General features: G+C 40.6%; 1 protein-coding gene across 2 annotated transcripts in view; it reads right to left on the reverse strand.

Moving 5' to 3' along the window:
- The window catches only part of SLC2A13 (solute carrier family 2 member 13), a 163907-nt gene that overhangs the window by 42133 nt on the left and 98035 nt on the right, over nucleotides 1-23739 (reverse strand). For both annotated transcript variants that reach the window (XM_069977256.1, XM_069977253.1), the window contains exon 4: nucleotides 4802-4910. In XM_069977256.1, coding sequence (XP_069833357.1) covers nucleotides 4802-4910 — 109 coding nt within the window. The remainder of the gene's footprint in view (nucleotides 1-4801; nucleotides 4911-23739) is intronic.

Consider the following 23739-nt stretch of genomic DNA (forward strand, 5'->3'; position numbering starts at 1 on the left):
ATGGGAGCTATCAGCTCATTGAGCCATTGGGGCGTGATCCTCACACTGGCCGATCCTATGATATGACTTCATTGTAGCACAGAAAGACTAAAGAGAGAGGAGTATTTCTTAGAACCAGGACTAGGCGAGTATTAGTTTGATATTATTATTGAAAGCATAGGGCGAGATAATTACTTAATAGAGTCACAAGGGGCATACTGGAGGCACAGGGGGACATGTTACTATATAAAGCCTATTTACCCAGCCAAGTTTAAAGCGACTCTGTACCCACAATCTGACCCCCCTAAACTGCGTGTACCTTCGGATAGCTGCTTTTACTCCAAGATCTGTCATGGGGTCTGTTTGGCAGGTGATGCACTTATTGTCCTAAAAAACAACTTTTAAACTGGCAGCCCCATGCCCAATGGCCGTGGCCTAGAGTGTGTATGCATTAGGCTGGCACAACCTCTCTGTCCCTCCTCCCCACCCTTCTCATCATTAGGAATGCTCCAGGCAGATTGTCTCCTATTCCCCACCTGTTTAGCCCGGCACATGGGCTGGATCGTTAAGGCACCTGTGCAATGTTCATCATTAGGAATGCATCTGGAACATTTTCTCCATGCTGAAGAGGGTGGGGAGGAGGGACTGAGGGGTGGTGCAAAGTTAGGGCATACATAATCTAGGCCACGGCCGTTGGGCACGGGGCTGCAAGTTTAAGCATATGTTTACACGTATTGGATCCGCTGCGGATTTTCCGCTGCAGATCCGCAGCAGATTTCATCCAAATAACTGAACACAGCATCAAATCTGCACATTTAAATCTGCTGCGGATCTGCTGCAGATCCTGTATGTGTGAACGCACCCTTAAAGTTGTCTTTCTAGGACAATAACTGCATCACCTGCCGAACGGACCTCAGGACAGATCTTGGATTAAAAGCAGCTATACAAAGGTACAAGTGGTTTGGGGGGTCAGATTGTGGGTACAGAGTCTCTTTAAGACTCCTGAAGTAAAAAACTCTTTATTGTGGTCTAATTATTGTTCCAGTGTTGTATTTAAATTGTCGGTGGATATGACCATGTCAAGTGGCCACATCTACTGACCACACATGTCCAAATGCAATCTCGTAAAGTCCTATTTAGTAATGAAGTTGCCTTAAATGCACATGTACTCTACTGCTTCTATTAATTCCCAGTCAATAAAGAAAGCATATGAAGTAGTCCACTGTGAGTGGTCACATGTTTGGACAAAATCAAGGTTTTGTTTGCAGAAAGCCTTTGACTACATTAATGTTTAGTAGGGAAAATATACTTTGTTTGAACCTAACTTTATGTATAGCATTTTCGTGATTTGGGGCAGTTTAGTGGATGCAATTGCACACTTAGGCCCCATTCACATGTTCAGTGATTTTTCTGGTCTGCAAAACCTCCCACTATTTATTCTCCGTGATCCATGAAAAATTATCAGTTTTTGCATCCTTAATTACATTTATTTCCATATCCGTAAAATGTTGAACTGTTAAAAAAATGACACTAGTTTGCTTAGATTTGATCCACATTTTTTACGGACATTACAGATGTTACTTCTATTGGTAATGCGTACGGCATATGTTCTGTTTTTTTATGGAATAGCCCTATAAAAATCAATGTGCACTAAGTTGAACCATGATTACGGATCTGCAATTACAGACAACTTTGCGGAATGTGTGAATAAGGCCTTTTAGTATGTCCCATTTGTAGTAGTCTGTCAGTGTGAGCGATTTCCACTCAATCTATTATTGGCTATGCGCTATAAGAAAGTGCATCATAAACAGGAATTAGCGACAATATCAAAGTTTTTTACTTTGTTCTGAAGTGACCAAATCTTGGTTGTATGATTATTATTTATGATAATAAAAGTGAAAAAAGCATAGCCCTCCTCACCAGAGGCAGTCTAGGCTAAACTATCACCTCTATGACCTAAAGTAAAGTAAGTAAAGTTTTAAATAGACCCTTGACTGGACACGTTTTATGGCATTATTCAGCAGTTTGTGAAGTTAAGGGACACTACAGCTCATATGTAAAAGGACAATTATTAGGAATTCAGAAAGCTGTTTTTACTGGCAGCTGGCTAAACAAAAAACTATATTTTCTGGGAGCAGTTGTCTCATTCTCTGCAGGTTATCACATAACCACTTAAACACTTTTTCTTAGGAAAGGAACCATTGTTCCTTGTTTTCATTTCCCAGTAGTGAAGTTAAAATAAAATTAAGTAAAATTTAATGGAACAGTTAGGTTCTTAGATTTTATCAGGGAATGATCTTTTTAAAACAAAACTTGAATACAAAAAATAACATTTGACCGTGTTATCAGTCATGCTTTAAATTTTTACGGCTGGAACCCACAGGAAAAGAAGTGCTTAAAACGCATTATTACCCCACATGCTAACACCATATCCCAAAACTGTTAAGCCTCATCATGTGTAACATAGGAGTGCTTTGTTTGTGTTACTATTTGTTTAACAACACTGTACCAAACAAACTTGAAATAAGTCTACACATGCCCAAGTCACCTTACCAAATAATTTCCTTCAGTGTTATTTTATTCTTTTTGCTTAATGACCAAATTAGGCAGCTCTACTTCTGAATACATGCTACTCCTGTTTTACACTGCACCCTGTACCTCCCTGTTCTCTCTCTGCTGGCCTTCCCTTAACTGAAGTAACAAATCTCTTTATATATGGTCACTTTCTTCAAATATATCTTCATTCCTAAGAAAAGGTCTCTAAATTTAGAATTTTGTCTATCCAGGACGCTAAGAACAGGAGGGGTCTTGCCTGCCGAAACATTTGTCTATACTGCATTGTGGCTTGCTAATGGGTTTCTACAAATACTTATGTTTCACAACTGTCAAATTTCTCTATTTAAATATTATCTTTCTTCTGCACTTATATCCTTTCTGAAGTCTCTTGCACAACCCCAACCTTCCCCATTTTCAAAACCATGAGAGTGGATACTGTTTGCCCAGTTGTTCTGTCTGAAATACCCTACTCATTCATTCCACAGGAGTTATCTTACCAGGGTCCATTTTAGAGCTGCTGAATGGCAAGGAGAGATCATGGGCTACTTCATCAATTTTCATATTCTGAAGTCAGGGATATGTTGCTGCCCATGGTGAGACTAACAATTTATTTCATACTTGTTATTATCTATTCAGTCTCCTTCTCCCAGTCTTAAACTGCTGCTTTCTGCCGAAGATGCCAAAAACTGTGTGAGCTTTTCTCTCAATCTCCTCCCTTCCAAGGCGGCTCATGTAAACAAGTCCCTAGCAGGCTTTATCTGAAACTTTATAGCTTCTTTGTAATGCTGGGAGAGTTAATCTGAGGTCAAGTTGCTGATAAACTCGCTGTGATTAACTCTACCGGCATTACAGAGTTGCACATAGGGACTTGTTCACATCAGCCATCTCAGAAGGGAGGGGGAGGATGGGCAGATGGAGAGAAAAGCTCCCACACTGTTTTTTGTGTCTTCGGCAGAAAGCAGCAGCCCAGAACTGGGGGAAGGGGACTAAATAGATAATACTAATACGGAATGACTGGTTAGTCCCACCATTGGCACCAACATATGAAACGTTTTTATGAGCGGAATATACCTTTCAGCCAGTTTCTAAACCATTCCATCTTTGTCCAGTTTGGCTCTTTAGTGTCTTTTGGCTTCAGTGTCTTCTAATTTGGTAAAACAATATCACTCATAATCGAAAACCTGTTCCAGTTCAAATATTTAGCATTTAAGGCTTTGACTTATGTATCCATTGTCATACATTGAGTTTAGTGCCGACATACAGGACATTTTGAGTTTAGTATAAAGGCAGCTTACACCATTACTGGACATGGCAGCACACACTATATTTGTACACTTGATACCAGATGAACCCAGTAATTCACTAGGAACCTTGCTGGGATTATGGGCCACAATTAACCACAACTAAGCCACAAAGTTTTTGGTGGGGTTGCCCTGCCTTTTAAAAAGTAATCTAGGATGTACCAGGAGAAGTAGCCCCATTAATTGTTAAAGTGTACCTATCCTTTTGCTGGCACTGGCACTGCTGAAGTTAACAATTGACAGAACTACCGGAAGCACCGCAGACTGCACTGTAAGTGTATTACAAAGCCGTCTATGGCACTTCTGGCAGTTTTGTCAACCGCTTGCTTTAGAGGACGGCATACCTGCTGGAGTTTTGGCAACGGATCCTGCCATGACAGTAAAATGAGGTGTACACTAGTCTCTAGCATTCTGCATTTAAATTTTATTATGACTGAGTCGCTCTACTAAACCACGGCTTTTTCTGGCAATTCGACTCATTGGTTATCTTTGTTGTTTGCAATTAAAAGGTGTACTCTAAAACAGCTTGTTAATAACATCAGCCATCCTTAATGAAATTAGGGCACATAAGAAAATAATTGCCAAGATGGTAATTTTTCCCTCTAAAAGTATAGTGTCAAAATTATGTGTTAGTAGATGTCCCTGTCAGCAGCTTTTAGATGTGCACAGTACAGGCAGTGTACAATATGGCTCCTTACCATGAATCAGTAGAATCAGCCAAGCAATGTTATGACCCTTCTCCCCTAACACCCCTATTCCTGCATGTAAACGCCCACACTGTTTAGATTGACAGGTCCAACATTGCTGAGAGTTTGAAGCCTGGGGAATGCCCTGTGGGCTTTATCTCCTAATTGCATAAACCATATAAAGCTTACATTTCAGCATTGGAGCAACAGAAGAAAATAAGAGTTATATCATCTAATTTAGAACGAAATTAGTAAAAAGAATGAAAATAAAACACATACATTACAGTGTTGATGCCAGCCAATTGTTGGAACATTTGCAATCCACAACCAACTATAAGAGCACGGCGTGTTGGAGGGTAGATTAACATTCTGTATATAACAGGTCCACCTTAAAAATAAACAAGAAGAAAACAGGTGATTAAATGCATGATAAAATAATACATATAGTATATATGTACTGTAAACCTACATGAAAATATCATGTGGATATGTATAAACAAGACAGATTATCTTCTGACAATGGCACTTATCAAGGGGTGGAATGTATTATGCAGCAGCTAAAAAGTCAGATCTTAACATTGATGAAAACAGAATGATCCTGAACAAAGTGATCCTGCGACGTAACCTATGTATTAGATTGCTGTCTCTCTAATGTGTGGGAGATATACTTCTATAGTAAAAAAAATATACTTAATAGAGATGAACAAAGCAAGCTTTGCTGGATTCAGGCTGTCAACTCCCTTCGTTCGTTAGAGCAAATTCCTGCCCATTCCTTAAAGCGACTCTGTACCTATAATCTGATCCCCCCAAACCGCTTGTACCGTCTGATAGCTGCTTTTAATTCAAGATCTGGCCTGGGGTTCGTTTGGCAGGTGGTGCAGTTTTTGTCCTAAAAAAAATACTTTTAAACTTGCAGCCCTGTGTCAAAATGGCGTGGCCTAGAGTGTGTATGCCCTAGGATTGCAATGCCCCGTCCCTCCTCATCACTAGGAATGCCCCGGGCAGGATTTTTCCTATTCATCTGCTGTCTGCACACTGCACAGGAGCCTTAATGATCCAGCTCATGTACAGTGTTCACACAGGTGATGAATAGGATAAATTGTTCTAGTGGCATTCCTAATGATGAAGAGGGTAGGGGAGGAGGGACGGAGGGATGTTGCAATCCTAGGGCATGGGTACTCTAGGCCATGTCAATTTGACCCAGGGCTGCAAGTTTAAAACTTTTTTAGGACAATAACTGCATCACCAGCGGAACGGACCCTAGGACAGATCTTGGATTTAAAGCAGCTATCGGATGGTACAAGCAGTTTAGGGGGTCAGATTGTGGGAACAGAGTTGCTTTAAGGGGGTTGGCCACTTTATAGTAAAATAGTTCAGTGTACAGAATTAGTAAGTGTTTCACTGTATATACTGACAGCAGCTTCCTGTGTATCTCATTGAGCTAAAATCAGACTCCCCTCCTCCAGACTGTGCTGTCCTGCTCTGTTTTGTTTCAGTCCATAAGATGGCCGACATGGAGGAGCATGTGACTGTGCCATGCCCCCAGTGAGTTCCATAGGCATATGCAGGCTCAGTGGTAGACACAGGGGGTGGGGCATTGACACATGCTCCTCCATGTCGTCCATCTCATCACAGAGCAGGGCAGCCCAGCCTGGAGGAGGGGAGTCTGATTTTAGCTCTATGAGGTAACACAGGGAGCTGCTGTCAGTATATGATGATAAGTATAATTACTAATACTGTACACTGAACTATTTTACTATGGCCAACCCCTTTAAGGAAATTCACAAAAAAACAAAATAGCGGTCACACATTTTAGCTGTCTGGAGCATCACTGGGCTGGAGAAAGGGATTAACCATAATGCCTAGTGCCCATCCAATCAGCTGCAGGCCCCTCTGTAATGTCAGCACCTCCCCCTCCCCCTCTATATGAGGTGATTCATTTACGGAGGTGGCCAGTCGGCTGTGTGTGGAGGAGAGAGCAGGATGGCAGCAGGTAGTTACAGCAGAGCAGGGAGAGACTAACAGAGCCATATAGGGACAGACAGGATAGGATAGGAGGGTGATTGTGGGTGATTTTTTGTTAACCAAGTGTCCAGTTTACCAAGTAACTGGGTGCCTATAGGAATTCACTGGGATCAGTGAAGACACAGTCCATATTATTCACTCACTGGGTACTGTAAACTCCTATTGAGTTATACCAATTTACTGGGATCGTGAATTGATTGTCCGTCTTACATAATCAGTGGTCGCACTCCATTCCTATTGTGTTCTAATGCATAAGTGTATCTCTTTCCTCAGAAAGAAATGCCATCAAATACACGATAGGAAGGGAAACTGACAAAATGTTCAGCTAGAAAACCTTAGTTCTGCCATTTATGTGGATGTTACTTTGACATATGACCTACATAAACATTGGTGCGGATCATGTACACTTCCTCATGATAACAGAGTTCCATAATGGCAGTGACCTCTTTCAGTAGATAATATGCCCTTGCTCAGGAAAGGTTTAAGTTTACGGTTTCATAGTTCCTAAGATCGCCATTTAAGAATCTGTAAGATGTGTTGGGAGAAAACAAAACTAAGAGAAAATAAAACAATCTGCTGGTAACATCTTGGTGCTAATTAACACCTTAAGATGTCTTGTGGAGTAGATGCACTGTCAGGTCACATACTGGCAGCATAAGGAAGACACAATATTAGGATGATGGTCTTAAAGGGGTTATTCAGTGCTACAAAAACATGGCCGCTTTCTTTCAAAGACAGCCCCACTCTTGTCTCCAGCTTGGGCGGGGTTTTGCTGATCATTTCTATTGAAGTGAATCGAGCTTAAAGGGGTTATCCAGCACTACAAAAAACATGGCCACTTTTCCCCCTCTCTTGTCTCCCGATTGGGTCTGGTTTCAAACTCCGTTCCATTGAATTGAATGGAGCTTAATTGCAAACCACACCTGAACTGGAGATAAGAGAGTGGGAAAAGTGGCCATGTTTTTGTAGCACTGGATAAGGGTCCTATTACACGGAGCGATTTTTAACGACTAACGATAAACGATCGCAAACGATAATCGTCCCGTGTACTAGGGCCCTAACCCCTTTAATTGCACACCGCACCTGAACTGGAGACTAGAGTTGTGTTGTCTCTGAAAGAAAGTGTCCATGCTTTTCTAATGCCAGATAACCCCTTTAATGTTATGGCTTAGACCTTATTCAAACATTCAGCGTTTTCCAAGTCCGCTATTTTTACTCTGGGATCTGTGCAATTTGGTCCATAATTGCATCCTGGTGCATCCATATCCACTTCCGCATAAAATGTTGAACTAGTAAAGAAAAAATTACTAGCTTGCTTTGATTTGTTCATGTTTTATAGACTTCTATTGGCTAATCCGTCCGAGTTATGACATGTCCTATTTTTTTTGTGAATGCACCCTAAATGTTATATGTGTCTTGGTTTTTAAAAAATTCTAGATGGGGCAGCAGGTGGGGGATTTCAGAGAGGGGTCACACGGTGACCTCGCTCCGCAGTGAGCGGCTCCTGGCTGCTATCAGCACCTGGAACTGCGAGCATTAGCTGGTGTGGCGGATTGCCTGGCTAATTAACCATTTACATGCAGCTGTCAAAGGAGACAGCTGCATTTAAATGGCTGTAAGAAGCCATCCCTGGTTTCTAGTGTCAGAGGGGGGTATTGTCACCCTCTTTTCCCATTTTATAAAACAAAAACATATTTCGTATCTCCGCGTGCGGAATCGCCCAAACTATTAAATTGTCCCATTCCTGATCTTACAGAGTAAATGTAATAAAAAAGTCATCAAAAAGTTGCATATATGGGTCTGGAGGTGAAAAAATGAAAGCGCTATTGCCTTTTAAACACAAGGACAAAACAAAAGTGGAAAAATAGAAAGTGGCCCAGGAGAGAAGGGGTTAACATGTACTTCTTTACACCTTGACTGTCAGGCATAAAACATGTGCCTACTAACCTAGTTTATGAGTGCTAAAATTAGACTCTAGCCAAGTTCATGGAAATGTAATTATATACACACTAACCGGTAGAACAACTATTTAGGTAATTACACAATAAAAAAAAAGTCCAACAGCACAACAGCAGTGAAGTATGAAAAAAAATGGCCCTGGTAGATGTGGTAGATGCACACTGGAGCAGGCCAATCCCCAATATGGTCAAATAAGCACTTACTAAATAAAGTCCTGCAGCATCCAAGGTAATGTCTAAACAGCAATTGATTGCATGATGTTTACAGAGACGTTGCAATATATTTCTGTATGGGTGTCTACCTTAGATGCTGCAGGACTTTGTTTATTTTGTAGGTATTTAGGTAACTAATAATATGGTGTTCTATTGCAAGATTTAACCTTAAGCCTATTACATGGAGCGACTGGAGAAGCAAACGAGCGATGTCAGTGCTCGTTTGCTCCTCGTTCCCCGCTCGCTGCTACTCAGGTCGCTGACATATGAGTCATTTGTCTTTCAACATGTTTTAAGACAAACAACTGCAATGATCAGCTGACATCGTTCATGTCGGCTGATGGTTGCCTTCTATTACACGGGACGATTATCGGACGAGTGCAGCAGATAATTATTCAGTGTAATAGGGCCTTTAGGTTAAAGTAGCAAACTAATAAAAACTGTGAACATGACAATTGTGCTGGACAAACTGGCTTCAAATGCTCAGAGACAGTCACTCCCCTGAACGTGTATGCATGACACATAGAGAGGAATGTAATTACTGCAATACAATGGCCCCATGTTCTGCACTTATCTCCTAAATATTAAAGATGAGAAAACTCTATAAAGAAAAACACGATATAGAAAATATTCCTTAACCTAATAGAACACTGTGCCTCTCTTATTACACAGTATCCATAGAAAACTGTGATGTCTAATTTTCCAGGGTCCACAATGTTAAATGTATCATCTCAATTCCACTGCATGTACAAACCAGGTGCATGCCCTTTATGACTGGCAACCCATGAACTTATAATAGTGGGTCAAAATTGTTTAATTATGGGTTTGTATCCATGTAGACCATTATTTTTCTGGTTTTGAGTGTGTGTTCATACAATATCTGGTTTATAGGGTCTTACCATGGACACAATTTCAATAAGAATACAATATGCTACGTATAATATAAGAGAATACAAGTAGGCAGGCAACATTACCATTTTTTAATTTAATTACTAAGCTGGATACAAGGAAATAAAGCGAAGATTCAATAAACCCTAAAATCCTTAATGGGATGGAATGATTCAACATATCATGAATATTCTTTTTGAGACAACTGATTTATGTATAACCCCAAGGTAGCAGTGTGTTGCTTAGCAACTTCATTAATTCAGAAATGTGTAGACAATGAGAAGAAATGTTGTAAAAAACTGAATTCTGCTATTTTTAGTAGTATTTATTACTTACAAAGCTGATATTAAGTGTCTTGTCTGTTTTTCCAGTTCTCTTAAATGGAAAACAAAAAAAACTTTTTTTTTGGGGGGGGGGGGGGGGATATACATAAGACCTAATACATTTTTTGAAGCTTATAACATCTGCATGATAAGGGTTCCATTTACAGTGGGCTGACAAACCATTATAGCAGGGGTAGGTAAACTCATCGGGTTTTTGGGGCCAAGAAGTTGTGATGGTCTATCCAAAACCTGGCAACTCAAGATATGGACTATTGTGCAATAGTAAAACATAACACTTTCTGTTGTTTCAGGTAGCCTTTCAGGGTAATTTTACTTATGTACATGTACCTGAGGAGTAGAAATCAGATTTCTGCTCTATATGATACATTTCAATTTTGTTCCATAGCTCGTGGGTGCCCCACTGTATATTTATAGCATACCCTTAGAAGCAACAGAAGGAAGGACATTATAGAGCAGTTCTAAGAAATGTAAGCTGTGAATTATTTGGCTCTGGGATTATACAATAGCATATATAAGATAATGCTAAGTCTGCCTCTGTCTCACCCCTGCTACTTCTCATCCACTCTATAGATTTCTATGGGCTCTTCTATTAAGATCAATAACATGTCATGTGTTCTATGATATATTATTGATTTATGTAGAGTTTGTTGAAAATCCTGTGACCAATTAATAATGAGGCAAGATGCATTATCATCAAACCCGTTTGAGAAATGAGAAAAGTATTCATAATTTTTACGTACACTTGCATAATCACTGCAGAGGTACTTGTTGCCATCTACCTTGGCACTAATAACCAACTTTTAACACTATATTATGAATGAGTATGGAAAAGGAGAAAGAGAACACTGAAGTCCACACTCACTGGATAAAATCATTACTTTATGCAATAATGTACAAAAGAATAAAATCCAAAAATTCCAGGAGGCAGGATAAAAACTTCTCACACTATTTTGTCCCCTTTAAATAATACATACGATGCTCCAATCATTTTCTCTTTATCTGAGATGTAACATCTTGGAAGAAACGATTCTTCATGTTTTTGGCTCTTGTCCTGCTATTGCAATTCTGATTCCCTGATACTCTTCAGATCTTACAGAAATGTTATGAAAAATCCCTCCTAAGACAACAAGGGACTGATGGTGGCCTGATCAGTACTGTAAATGAGCACCAATCTGCAAGATCGGCGCTTGCTGGGCCTATTACATGGCCCGATAAGCGTTAGCAATGTCCGTGCAGCCTTTGCCCACACAGTTTACATTACCTATCCAAGTTCCCTGTCTCCTCCTGTGCTCTGCTTCCCCCCCAGTCCTGTGTGCTGTAGCTTCAGAGCGGCCTGTCAGCTCAGACAGGCCGCACTGAAGCTGCAGTGTCTCTATTACACGGAGAGATAATTGCCCAAATTGAGCAATTCGGCAGATTATTGCACCGTGTAATAGGGCCCTTAGTCAGTGCTGCCAGATCATGCGTTCCACCTCACTGGAAATCCCCCAACTTGGTATCATGAATAAGGACCATTGGGAGGGCCCTAAAACACTTCGATTTTTGTGCCTATTTCCTTGCAGTGTTTTGGATTTTTATATTTTGTACATCGATAAATAATGATTTTATCCAGTGAGTACTGACCAACAGTTTTCTCCGACCAGAACCAAGGATCTGTTTACAAGGAAATAGTGCAATATGGACTTCATACAGTTATTGGGTGAACTGACTATTTTTCTGGTTATAAATAATCTTTATAGGTCACATTAGGATGGCACCAGACAACACTGCCGGCATCATCGCTTTGACCAATGCAAATTGGTGATTCATCACTAAATATCATTTTCATCCAATCCTTCACACTCCATGATTGCTTCTTGTCAGCCCAACTTAATCTGATTTTCTATATGTTAATCCCATTTTACTTACTGCTTCTTACAGTTTTGTCAAACATTGACTCCTGTTTCTCATATATATATTTTGTTGTGAGTTTAAAATTTTCAAGTCCTATGGCTTTGAGTTTTTTAATGTGACGCTTTGACATTTTTCTTGGTTTAGCCATTTCTTCATAACCTTTCCATTTTGTGTATACTTGCATTATTTTTTACACAGCTGACTGGAATTAATAACATTTTGCCAAATTCAATGTTGGATTTCTACCTTAGAGGAGTTTCATAATCCTTTCCATTGTTTTGGAAACTTTATTCTTGGAGACAAGTCCAGCAGCTCGGTAAGCTCTTTAAGTACTCTCTTTTAATGAAAATACTCTGCACTATAGACTTGTGCTAGTATTTGTTTTTGAAAAAAAAAATTTCTTTCACTATTTAATCTGGAAAAACAAATGGCATTTATTAAAATATTAGGCTCAACAAATATCATGAAGCAAGAATGATCAGATAGGGGAAAAAAGCTGGGTAAACCAGGTGTGGTCATTTCATCATTTCATCCGGCCAAAAACTAACTAAAGGGGTAGTCCAGAATCAGAAAATTGCTTTTAAATAAGACCATCATCCCAAGATACAAAACTTTCTAATACAGTTTTGTCACAAATTATACTAGCTTCAGCATGTTTTTGTTTGGTTTACCTGACAGGAAGCCGTATAGTTCCTTCATTTTCAATGTGGTATTATCTCTAGCTCCCCTGTTCCTCCCTTTATCCTGAAAAAACACATTTTCTGTTGTGTCAGGAGGCTTGCCTAGACCTTTGCTACCCCTGAGTGATGTCATTTCCACCGTCCAACCCCCTACAGCCTATATCACAATCTCCCATACATATTTTTATTATGCTGTCTTGTGCTGATCAATGCCTCAGGAATAAGAGCAGCCAGGGACCATATGTTTCTGAAGGATTTGCATTTTTTAACCTGACCTCAGAAAACCCCTTAATATGACCTACCTAATTGTATGAAGAGGAGTGTGAGCGCTTGGAAGAGAAAATGACAAAGCAACAAGATTATGTGGGAGCATTTCAGAGGATTATTATTTATTTATTTTTGTTAATTTTTACACTTTGGCAAAAATAGGTCATAAGTAGGAATGGTCCGAACCGAGTCCGAACTCTCGGTAATGATTCCCGCTGTCTGCCCGCTCCGTGGAGAGGGTGGATACAGGGGGTAGGACCGCCTGGAAAACTGGGATACAGCCATAGCCATAAGCTGTGTCCCAGTTTTCCAGGCGGTCCTCCCGCTGTATCCACCCGCTCCACGGAGCGGGCAGACAGCGGGAATCTGATGCCAAGCGTTCAGGTTCATGCAAACCAGAACCTCGGCCGGTTCGGACCATCCCTAGTCATAATTGATCTTGAAAGTTGTAATATATACCTCATATGTCACTTACTATAATTGTAACGGAAGCAGAAACAGGTCTACAATTGTGAAAGACTAGACCTATATTTAACGGTGAGCCCCTATGACCAACAAATAATAACGGTGATTGGGTGGGCCTCATAGGCACTACATTTCCCACAGACAGAACTAAGGAAATATGGGAAAATATGGTTTGAAAAACATGTCTGTTTTCGTCCACAACTTCTACCACTCCTGCCCACTAGTTGTATGTGACATTGCAGCTCATTTCAATTCAGTTCACTTTAAGGAAACAGAGTAGGGCTCAAACCATGAACAGTTTGCACACTGTGGAAGAAAGCAGCCATGTTTTACTTATTCTTTAGAACTCTTCATTCTTCAGAATATGATTTTTGTGTTCTGTTAAACAAGAATATGAAGTACAAAAATGTTTTGTATTGTGTGTCATACAAAAGGCAAATGATGACAGAATTAATTAACCAATCAGAATTTTGGAGGCTGTCCAGCATCTGAACAATTGGCAGAATATTCTGGATATGTTGAATTGCATCTGATTTACTCATCTCTGATTGTTTTGCATACTGTGCCATAAATATAAAATGATTCCCATCAATAATACTGATATAATACTGTTGCAAAAATTCTTCATAAAATGTGTGCTAACCTGCTGGTCAACCAATTAGAGTTTATATTTGAAATATTCAGAGAGCTACCTGATACCCACTGAGAGTCAACAGTAGGGAATATTAAAGGGTACCTCTCCCTAAAGCCACTGCTTATTCCGAAAGTTCGGGTGTCCATGGCAACGAACCACGAAAACGTGGTTTGTTGTCATGGATGCACAAACTTCTGTCTTGCAAGAGACATTCACAGCTGGTCTGCCAGCGGCTGTAGTGAAAGGCATGCTTTAAGTCAGAATTACTTAAAGGGGAACTCCGGATAAGAAAAACTTGTTTTCTATTAAAAGTACATTAAAAGTTAAATATGTGTCTATTCAATGTATTACTGTATCTGTACGGTTCTGCCACACTGGTAGCCGATAGAAATCCAGGAAGTGAATAAAAATGCTATATACTTTTGCAGAAGTTTAATTTTTTTAACCTCTACCTGGAGTTCCTCTTTAAGGGGTTAAAAACAGACTAAGTTAAAACAGAAAAAGGGGACACAAGTCTTGTTTTGGAATGGGATGACAAGTCACCTACAGGTGTCACTGCACTATTGGAGCTGAAAATGTGCTTTGTCCGTAACCAAAATGGCTTTGTCTTTAACCCCTTAAAGGGAACCTGTCACCTGAGATGAGTCCAATGCTTATAGAGAATGAATGGAGCGTCGGACTCACCATTCATTCTCTATGGGCATCGGATTCATCTCAGGAGCACCGTATCAAGAAGCGGGACCCGGTGCGATCAGGTAAGTTTAGGGGGCTCTAGCGGGGGGTCGGGAGCCTGTCACCCTGGCACGGAGGGGTAACAGGTGCTCTTTAATGACCACAATATGTCTTGTCAGTGGGGCAGAAGTAATCTGGCCCTGGTCTTCTGTGCCGAATATTGCAAAAGCTTGGCTGTTGCATGACAGCAGGGCCCCTGCTCTAACTACGAAGAGCAGAGAAACCCCCGATCCTTCTATTTTAACCCCTTAGAAGCCACTGTCAAATTGTCAATGTGGAATCAAAGTTGTTTCTGGGCATCACCCCATTGGCCAAGTCTGACTGTTGTTATCTGACTACTGATTTATGTCTACATACACAGTCAAGTCAAATTCTATCTCAAATCTCAAATCTCAAATTCTATCTCAAATCTCAAATGTAAACCTTCAGAAAAATGGAGGGCTCAGGAGTTTATCCCAATTGTTTGCAGACAAAACCGCACTTTAACATGATGTCCATTAGCTGCACAATGTCACTGCAACACACCTGCCCCCTCCATGTCTTAAGGTCTTGGGAAGGCTTAGGGTCCTTTTACATTAACAGATCTTCCACTGTCTGCAGCCGCAAACAAGAACCCATCAGCAAGATCACTCATTAAGAGTGCCTTTACACAGCTCAACTAGTGAAGCACCGGGCCACACAAATGATCCTTGTATCATTCGTGCAGTCTTTTAAATACATAGCTGTTGGCCACCCATCTCTGTTTATGGGAAGATGTGCAGCCAAGTAAGCAATATTTATCACAAGTGAGCCCCCCCCCCCCTGACAACCTCTTTAACCAGTCCTTTTAGGACTCTAGATCTTTTGCAAAAATACTGACACCACTGCAATTTTGACAGCAGCCTATTAACCTATTCCTATCCTTCCAGCTTTTCCTCTGCATATAGTTTAAGAAGGAGCTTGTCCTAATCCTTTGTATTTTATTCTGTACATGTATTGTTTAACATTTATGTCTACTGTATTATGTATTCAACATCAATTGTTAATACATTGGCACTTCATTCGGGAATATGACCATACGCACAAGGCCATAGAGCATGTATGCTACTGGGTATTACTAGTGTTTCACCCAGCAGTTTTTGTGCAATTACTGGAAATAGTAGGTCAGAACAGAGAGGAAAAAAGACATTGGGGAAATTCGGCAACCTCTAATACCTCAAAGGGGACACACAGAATGTCTATTAAGTTACTAGTGATAAAAGCATAGTCATTAGACAGATCAAGCTTAGCATAAAAAATATGCTGTATATGTTAATGGAAATACGTTTTGCTGCAGAATTCTTAATAGAGCCAACAAATGTCCCTTATGGGTTCTTTAATATTATGCCATGGATATATTTCACTACCAGTTGCTAGGATACACCACAAAGGGGATTCTGTTTGCACATGGACAGTGATGAACTAAATAGTGACATACTTTGCTTGAAATTATTGTAAGGCAAGTTCTTCCCATGATGTGAAAGTCTTTGTAAAATGAGATTAGCCAGACATAATGCAACTACGAGATTTTGATAAATATATTTTTAAACTGAAATAATTGAAACGGAAAAGGTCACAACTCTATAAGCAATATACTGTAATGTCTACTGTTATAATCTGTCTTAATTGTCCAATAAAAAGTAAACTACTCCTGCAGTCCTGCAAACAAAAACTATGACATATGATACATTGCAGTGAACAGTATTTAAAATTAAATGCACATTGTGAGAGAAAAAAAAACGGTGTAATTCTTAGTGTAAACTTAGTCTAGGCAGTTTAAGTACATGCTTTATTTTTACAGTGACTCTTGTTGACACATTTATCAAGGTCTTTTTTCTTGTCATTTTGGAACAGATTTTTGTGCAACTCTGTTTCTGTGCAAAAAAGTGTGACTTCAAATTCACCAGCGCCACTTTTGTTATTCATCTGAGGCATAAGCCTCCTTAGTCAAACAGCAGCTAAAGACAATTTAATTCCAATTCAGATCAGACATAGGGCCCTATTACTTGAATCGATAATTGTCACGATTCGTCAGAATATTGCCCGTGTAATAGAGACAATGATCGGCCCAGGAAACGATCATAGACCTAAAATCATTAGCTGCCGACCGAGCACTGCTATGTGTAATAGTGGTGCACAGCGCACAGCTGCCCAAACAGTTAATACTTTACCTTTCCATGTTTCCGGTCTCCTCCTGCACTTTGTATGTGTCCCGTCACCTCGGACTGCAGAGTGGCCTGTGAGCTTAGACAGACCGCTCTGAAGCTGCAGTCCGTTCACTGCGGTCCAATAATTGGCTGACCAACTTATCAGCTCAGGCCGGGTGCCGGGACGCATACAAAGTGCAAGAGGAGCATGGACAGGTAAGGTATTAACTGTTTGGGGAAGGGCTACATAGACATTGCTAATGATGGCTGTGAAGCCCTTGCGAACCTAGGACCCTTAGGACTGTGTTACACGGCTTAACCCCTCACAGCAGACGGGCACTGATCTGCTAGATCGGCTGTTGCTTACAGAACCATACACAGCATGGGCTGCACGAGCATTGTTAGCGATGCTGATGATTCTAGCCCGTCTCTTCAGTAACAGGCTGCTTAGTCATTCAAAGGCTGCAGGACAACAGGGAAGAATAGGCAAGTATATACATTATTAATTTTACAGTGTCATCAGCCGCCAGCCATGCTCGAATACAAGCATTGTGCAGCCGGTGGCAAATGATTTTTAAGCATGTTTAAACGACAACGATCAGCTGATGAACATTGGCTTTATTATATGGAGTTATTTTCTTATCGCTCTGTGTAATAGGGCCCTTTCCAAGCAAATCTGACTTCAGAAATCATGCTGTTTGTTTTTGCACAGTTGTAAAGATGTGACTAGTAGCAGCTTCTCTTGAAGAGTTAAATGGGTTGTGCCATAAAGCAAATTTAGTAAAATGTAATGTTTATACCACACATGTGTAAAAGAAGTGCTGTTTTAGTAAAGTAACTTATATTATTGACTTCACTTTTTCTCTCTCATGGATTAAATCATTCCCTGCTTTCCTCTTTGCACTGTTGCATGGCAACAGCAGGGTCACAGTTCACACACTTTCCCACAATCCCCCATGCTTTTAGCCTAAGTGGAGACCAATTGGCATTACTTCCTAAAGATTGCAGTTGCACTGAGCATGCCTGGTCAACCTCAGGGGGTTGTAACAAAGGGTAGCAGGTTATTAAAATTATGCAGACATGGTGGATAGTCTATATCTTTCATACACAACAGCTTCAGAAATGCTTGTACATTTGAAATATGTTTGATTTCACATAATGCATCAGTTTAAACTAGGGCTGGGCGGTATACCGCAAAAATACCGATACCGTCACTGGCGTCTGTTAACCGACCTCAACTCTGCCAGTACGGTATCTGCGGTATTTCCCCCCCCCCCCCCCAGCGGCCGCTTGCTCTGGTGCAGGGAGAGAGAGGGGTGCCGGGTGGAGAGGTGGAGGCTGGAAAGCTGATGCTCCGATTTACCTCCCGAGCCAGGACGCACATATACTGCTGCAGGGCAAGGGATGGAAGATCCTGCTGTGGGGGCTGGAGAGGAAGGCTGGAGAACTGACAGGCTGCGCACAGGCGGCAGCTCCCCCTCCAGTGTGTGCGCAGCGCTGCTGCTGCCGGGCGGCTCACTTCTAGCTTCTCTGGAAGCTGCATGGTGAGCCCTGCCCCGTTCTCCCACACATACAGTTGGGGTCAGGTATGGATCGGCACCTCCATGCTTCACTGGCCACCACACTCTGTCCCCGGACAGAAATCCTCTGCGCCCCTTTATCTTTTGTCAGTGCTGGAAGCGGCCATGTGTGACGCTATGCCCGGGACACAAATACATGTGCTACATCACTGAGTGATAGGGGCCAAGGATTCCTGTGCGGGAGAGAGAGAGCGGTGCCCGGGGGAGCAAGGAGGTATATATATATATATAGAGATAGATATATAGATAGATATATACAGTGATACCTTGGTTTAAGAGCGTTTTGGTTTAAGAGCTCACAGGTTTTCAAAATTGTGACTTGGTTTAAGAGCATTGCTTTGGTTTAAGAGCTCTCTGTACTGGGTGGGAGCGGGAGTGGGGGAGGGGCATGGTCTGCATAGCGGGGTCTACAGCCCTGTACTCTGACCCAGGAAGTCTCCCTCACCTTCCAAATCATAGCAGATCCACTCCAGGCTGGGGCTTACATCAGGGGACAGGACTGTGGAGGTAATCTCTCCATAGCTATTACCCCTCTCTCCCCGGACAGAGAGTGCTGCATGTATGTGCCCACATCTGCCCTGCTCATTCCTTCCTGCTCCCTGTAGTCTCTGTCAGGCTTTGTGTTTCCCATCCTCTCCATTACTGTACAGTAACTTATAATATCACATATTCTGCTGTTTCTAAATGTTTGTTTCCTTAGTTTTACATGTTATTCAGAATAATAAATCATTTTTTTTCGGGTGTGGAACCAATTGTCTGCATTTCTATGATTTCTTATGGGGAAATTTGCTTTGGTTTAAGAGTAGATTTGGATTACAAGCACGGTCCCGGAACGAATTATGCTCGTAATCCAAGGCACCACTGTATATATAGAGAGAGAGATAGAAGATAGATAGAAGATAGATAGAAGATCTATCTATCTCCTATCCATCTCCTATCTATCTATCTATCTATCTATCTATCTCCTATCTATCCATCTCCTATCTATCCATCTCCTATCTATCCATCTCCTATCTATCCATCTCCTATCTATCCATCTCCTATCTATCCATCTCCTATCTATCCATCTCCTATCTATCCATCTCCTATCTATCCATCTCCTATCTATCCATCTCCTATCTATCCATCTCCTATCTATCCATCTCCTATCTATCCATCTCCTATCTATCCATCTCCTATCTATCCATCTCCTATCTATCCATCTCCTATCTATCCATCTCCTATCTATCCATCTCCTATCTATCCATCTCCTATCTATCCATCTCCTATCTATCCATCTCTTATCTATCCATCTCCTATCTATCCATCTCTCTATCCATCTATCTATCTATCTATTCATCCATCTCTCTATCCATCTCCTATCTATCTATCTATCTATCTATCTATCTAAATCACGGAAAAATAGTAGCAGCACTTCAAGAGAGGTAGAAGTTGAGACCAAGGACCGTATTTAAATAGTATAGGAAAATCCACAGCACTCCTTAATAAAATTCAAGGTGCGATTTATTGAAAAAGCAAGTGCAGCATACAGACGCAACGTTTAAGCAGCTATTCGCCGCCATTTTCAAGCTTGAAAATGGCGGCGAATAGCTGCTTAAACGTTGCCTCTGTATGCTGCACTTGCTTTTTCAATAAATCGTACCTTGAATTGCATTAAAGAGTGCTGTGGATTTCCTATACTATCTATCTGTCTCCTATCTGTCTATACATACACACACACACACACATATATATATATATATTATATATATATATATATATATATACACTGTATATATAGATAGATACATAGATAGATAAAGCAAACAATATAGGCAGCACACTAAACGAACTGTGGAGGCCAGCAGTCGAATACCAAGTCAGCTAGTAAAAAATACTCTGCAGCACTCCGATGGTAATACAAACGTGAATTTATTCCATATAACAATGTGCAGCAAACTTCACAAGTAATGTACGATGTTTCGTCGTCTCCTACACCATTTTCAAGTGGCATTTATTTGTTGTGTATTACTTGTTAAGTTTGCTGCACATTGTTATATGGAATAAATTCACGTTTGTATTACCATCGGAAAATGGGGTTTTCAAAAGGGGTGTGGCTTTTAAAAGGGGCGTGTCATAATTATTGTTCAATTTATCGTTACCACGGCTACATGTACGATAAACCGCGATATTGATTTAGGCCATTATCGCCCAGCCCTAGTTTTAACCTAGTTTTCTCAAAAACACAACCCCTTTAAAGTGAATTTGTCACTTGCTTTTTGTAATCCCCCGACCCTCCCTTCATTATTTTATGAAAGCCACCTTGCCTTAGCTGTTTTAAACATTATTTAAGGCAAGCCTCATGGACATAGATACAATGATCATCATCTCTAGACCTTTGTACGAGACATATTTGTAACTAAATGACAAAAGGTCATTCGACAGGGAGCGGGAGGCTGAGCTGTGACCATCTATTGTCTCCTCTGTCTACTACTGTCACCTTTTACTGTAATGCAGTACATAAGTAAAGTTTTAAGCCTAGTGGCCTAAATGAAAACTAAGATTTCAGGATTATTTATTTTTATATAGATAGTAAAATAAAAAAACGTAAAAAATGTATAAAACTTAATTTAAACTATAGGCCATCATCATTCACTTTAAAGTCCATCAAATGACATTTCTGCTCTATCATTATCGGACACAGCATCAGGGATGGGGTTACGGACAAGCTGAAAGGCTGGATGGGAGGGCAGAATAAAAATCTTGTGGGGGGCATCTCACACAGGAGAGAGAGAGAGAGAGACACACACACACACAAAAGGCAGCATGCACGGGGGGGGGGAGATCATATAGGTTGTGTAGAAGTATGTAGCTCCTACAGCAAGCTGCAGAGACTGTACAAGCAAAAATAGACAAATCATTTATTAATATATAAGTCTGTGGAGAAATGTGTTTTGCATAGTACTAGGTACAAAAAAAAATGTAAAAATCTTTTAAACAGTATCCATAGCCTTTAGGCTATGTTCACACAGTATTTCCATCTGGCTTTTGGTCAATCTTTTTTTTTTTAAACCAAAATCAGGAGTGGAACGGACAGGGCAAAACTATAATGGAAAGATTTGCCCAAGTTCTGGGTTTACGAACCACTCCTGGTTTTGGTTGAAAAAAAGACTGAGAAAAGACCAACAGAAATACTATGGTGGAACATAGCCTTAAAGGGGTACTCCAGCGAAAAGCTTTTTCCAGTAATTGTAATATGCTTCAATCACCTATCTGCCCCCCTTCCCTATCTTTTCCCCCTTCAACCCCCCACCAGGAAGTAAAGTAAACTCATTCTTACCTTATGACTGTTGACCCCAGGCTGCTCTGTGGAAGCCATTTTGTTACAATGACATCATCAAGAGGGAGGCGGGTCTGAGCTCTATTAGGGCAGCCTCTCTTTGTCAGATGACACAGGTTGCTCAGCTCTGATTGGCTGAACAAGATGTAATCCATCTAACAGTTTTACAGTCAGTTAGACATCACAGGAGACAATGTGCATCATGGGAAACCCCAAACCGGGAAGTAAAGAAAACATAAAGCCACCAACTGGAGATTCAGGGACTTGCAAACAGTGGGAAATTCAAATGGAGACAGACTCAGGAGGGATGGTAAATGTAAAAACTGTTTATGATTGAGTGATTTTTTTTATCAGTGCCGAAGTACCCCTTTAAACTTTGCCATAAGTGCAGTGCAGCAAAAGTGCCACCAGGACGGATTTTATTTTACTTATTACCAGCAGATAGTGAAACATGGATTCAGTTTTTTTGTATCTTTTAATAGAAAACGCTATATTGCCCAAGCTTCTGCCTTGTTAACAACAATTGGAAATATGTTTTACAGCAGCTACATGAACATAGAAGACAATAGACTGTAGATGCTTGACTTTCATAGAAAGGTTTTTTAGGCACGCTTTGTGACCTGTGCAAACGTCACCAGCCATATTCCTTACACACCTGATGGACAGGTTGCGGCACAGTGGGGAGGAGACATTGCTTCCTCCCCTGCCAGATTTATCATTTATGCCTGATCACAGGTGTAAATCATGATACAAATCTACACCTGCTTCAGTGCAGGTGTAGATTTGTTCTGTTATGCCTGCACGAGATACAGGGACAGCCGCCTTAACGAAGAGGCATACACCTCTTAGGAAATCCAGGCAGGGAGAATGGGACGGGGCTTTATTTAATACTGGTGTACAGTACACCAGTCTCGATAAATCCCCCACCACCACAGTTCTTTATTAGAATTTGAACCAGGTGAGCATAATTTTCAGCCTTGTGATTGCCTAGGAAGCCCTGAAACACTGCAATGAAACTGTTCCAGGCTACCTTTTGCTTCCTATTCAGCTTCTTGGGAAATTCACTGCACTCTATGATTTGCGGTCTGGCGATGAGAGCAGCATTGACATTTGCTTTAGCCAGCTTCAGAAAAAGATCTTGAAGGTACTTGAAAGCTGTTGACTCTTTATCTAGAGCTGTGACAAATTGTTTTATGAGCCCTAACTTGATGTGTAGTGGTGGCAACAGCACCTTACAGGGATCCACAAGTGACTCCCACTTTACAATGTTCTTCCCCATAGAGAACTCTCTGCTGAGGCCAGTCCTGCCTGTGCTTGAGTGGCCCAGCTGTCCCATACTAAAAGAGCAACAATGTAAAACCGCATTGGAAGCTCATCAAAAATGACACCATTTTGAAATCTCAGATATCCTCCCAGCCGTACTTATAATACTGCAAGGCACCTAGCAGCATTTTGACACTTGTGTATTCCTCTTTTTGGTGTATCAAACATCATCATGCTGTCCACAAAAGCAAATTTTATGGGGAATAATAACCATTTTCTATTCATTTTAGGCACAATTAGGAAAACATGCTTAACACTGGGAACAATTTTTTTTCTGTAAACTTGTTACGTAGTAAAATGTGATAATTTTCTGACGTCAATTTCTATTTAACAATTTGTCATAGAAGGAAGAGTATGGTACATAATTTCACTACACATAGGCAATAATACCCTTTATTATACTACTCGGACGTCAATATTTCCAGTTTTCTTTCAGGCTAACGGCTGTAAATGTAATCTAATCATCTGTTAATAACGTGCCTTGGACAATTTTAGACTTTTTTTTTCAAGCACTTAATATCACTGCAATTATACTGACGTTAATCTTTTTTAATCACAAAAGCATGCAATTTTGAAAATGATGAGGATGACTAATCCTAGTGATATCAAAAAGCAAGATATTTCTATTAACCCTTTAAAAGAAAACAGGATTTTACTACCTTTATTTAGGAGAACATACTTTTTTATGTTGGTGGTTGTAAGAGGCATAAAACTTATGGCAGCACTTCTAT

This window comes from Dendropsophus ebraccatus, chromosome 1 (assembly GCF_027789765.1).
Source record: "Dendropsophus ebraccatus isolate aDenEbr1 chromosome 1, aDenEbr1.pat, whole genome shotgun sequence".
Taxonomy (NCBI): Eukaryota; Metazoa; Chordata; class Amphibia; order Anura; family Hylidae; genus Dendropsophus; species Dendropsophus ebraccatus.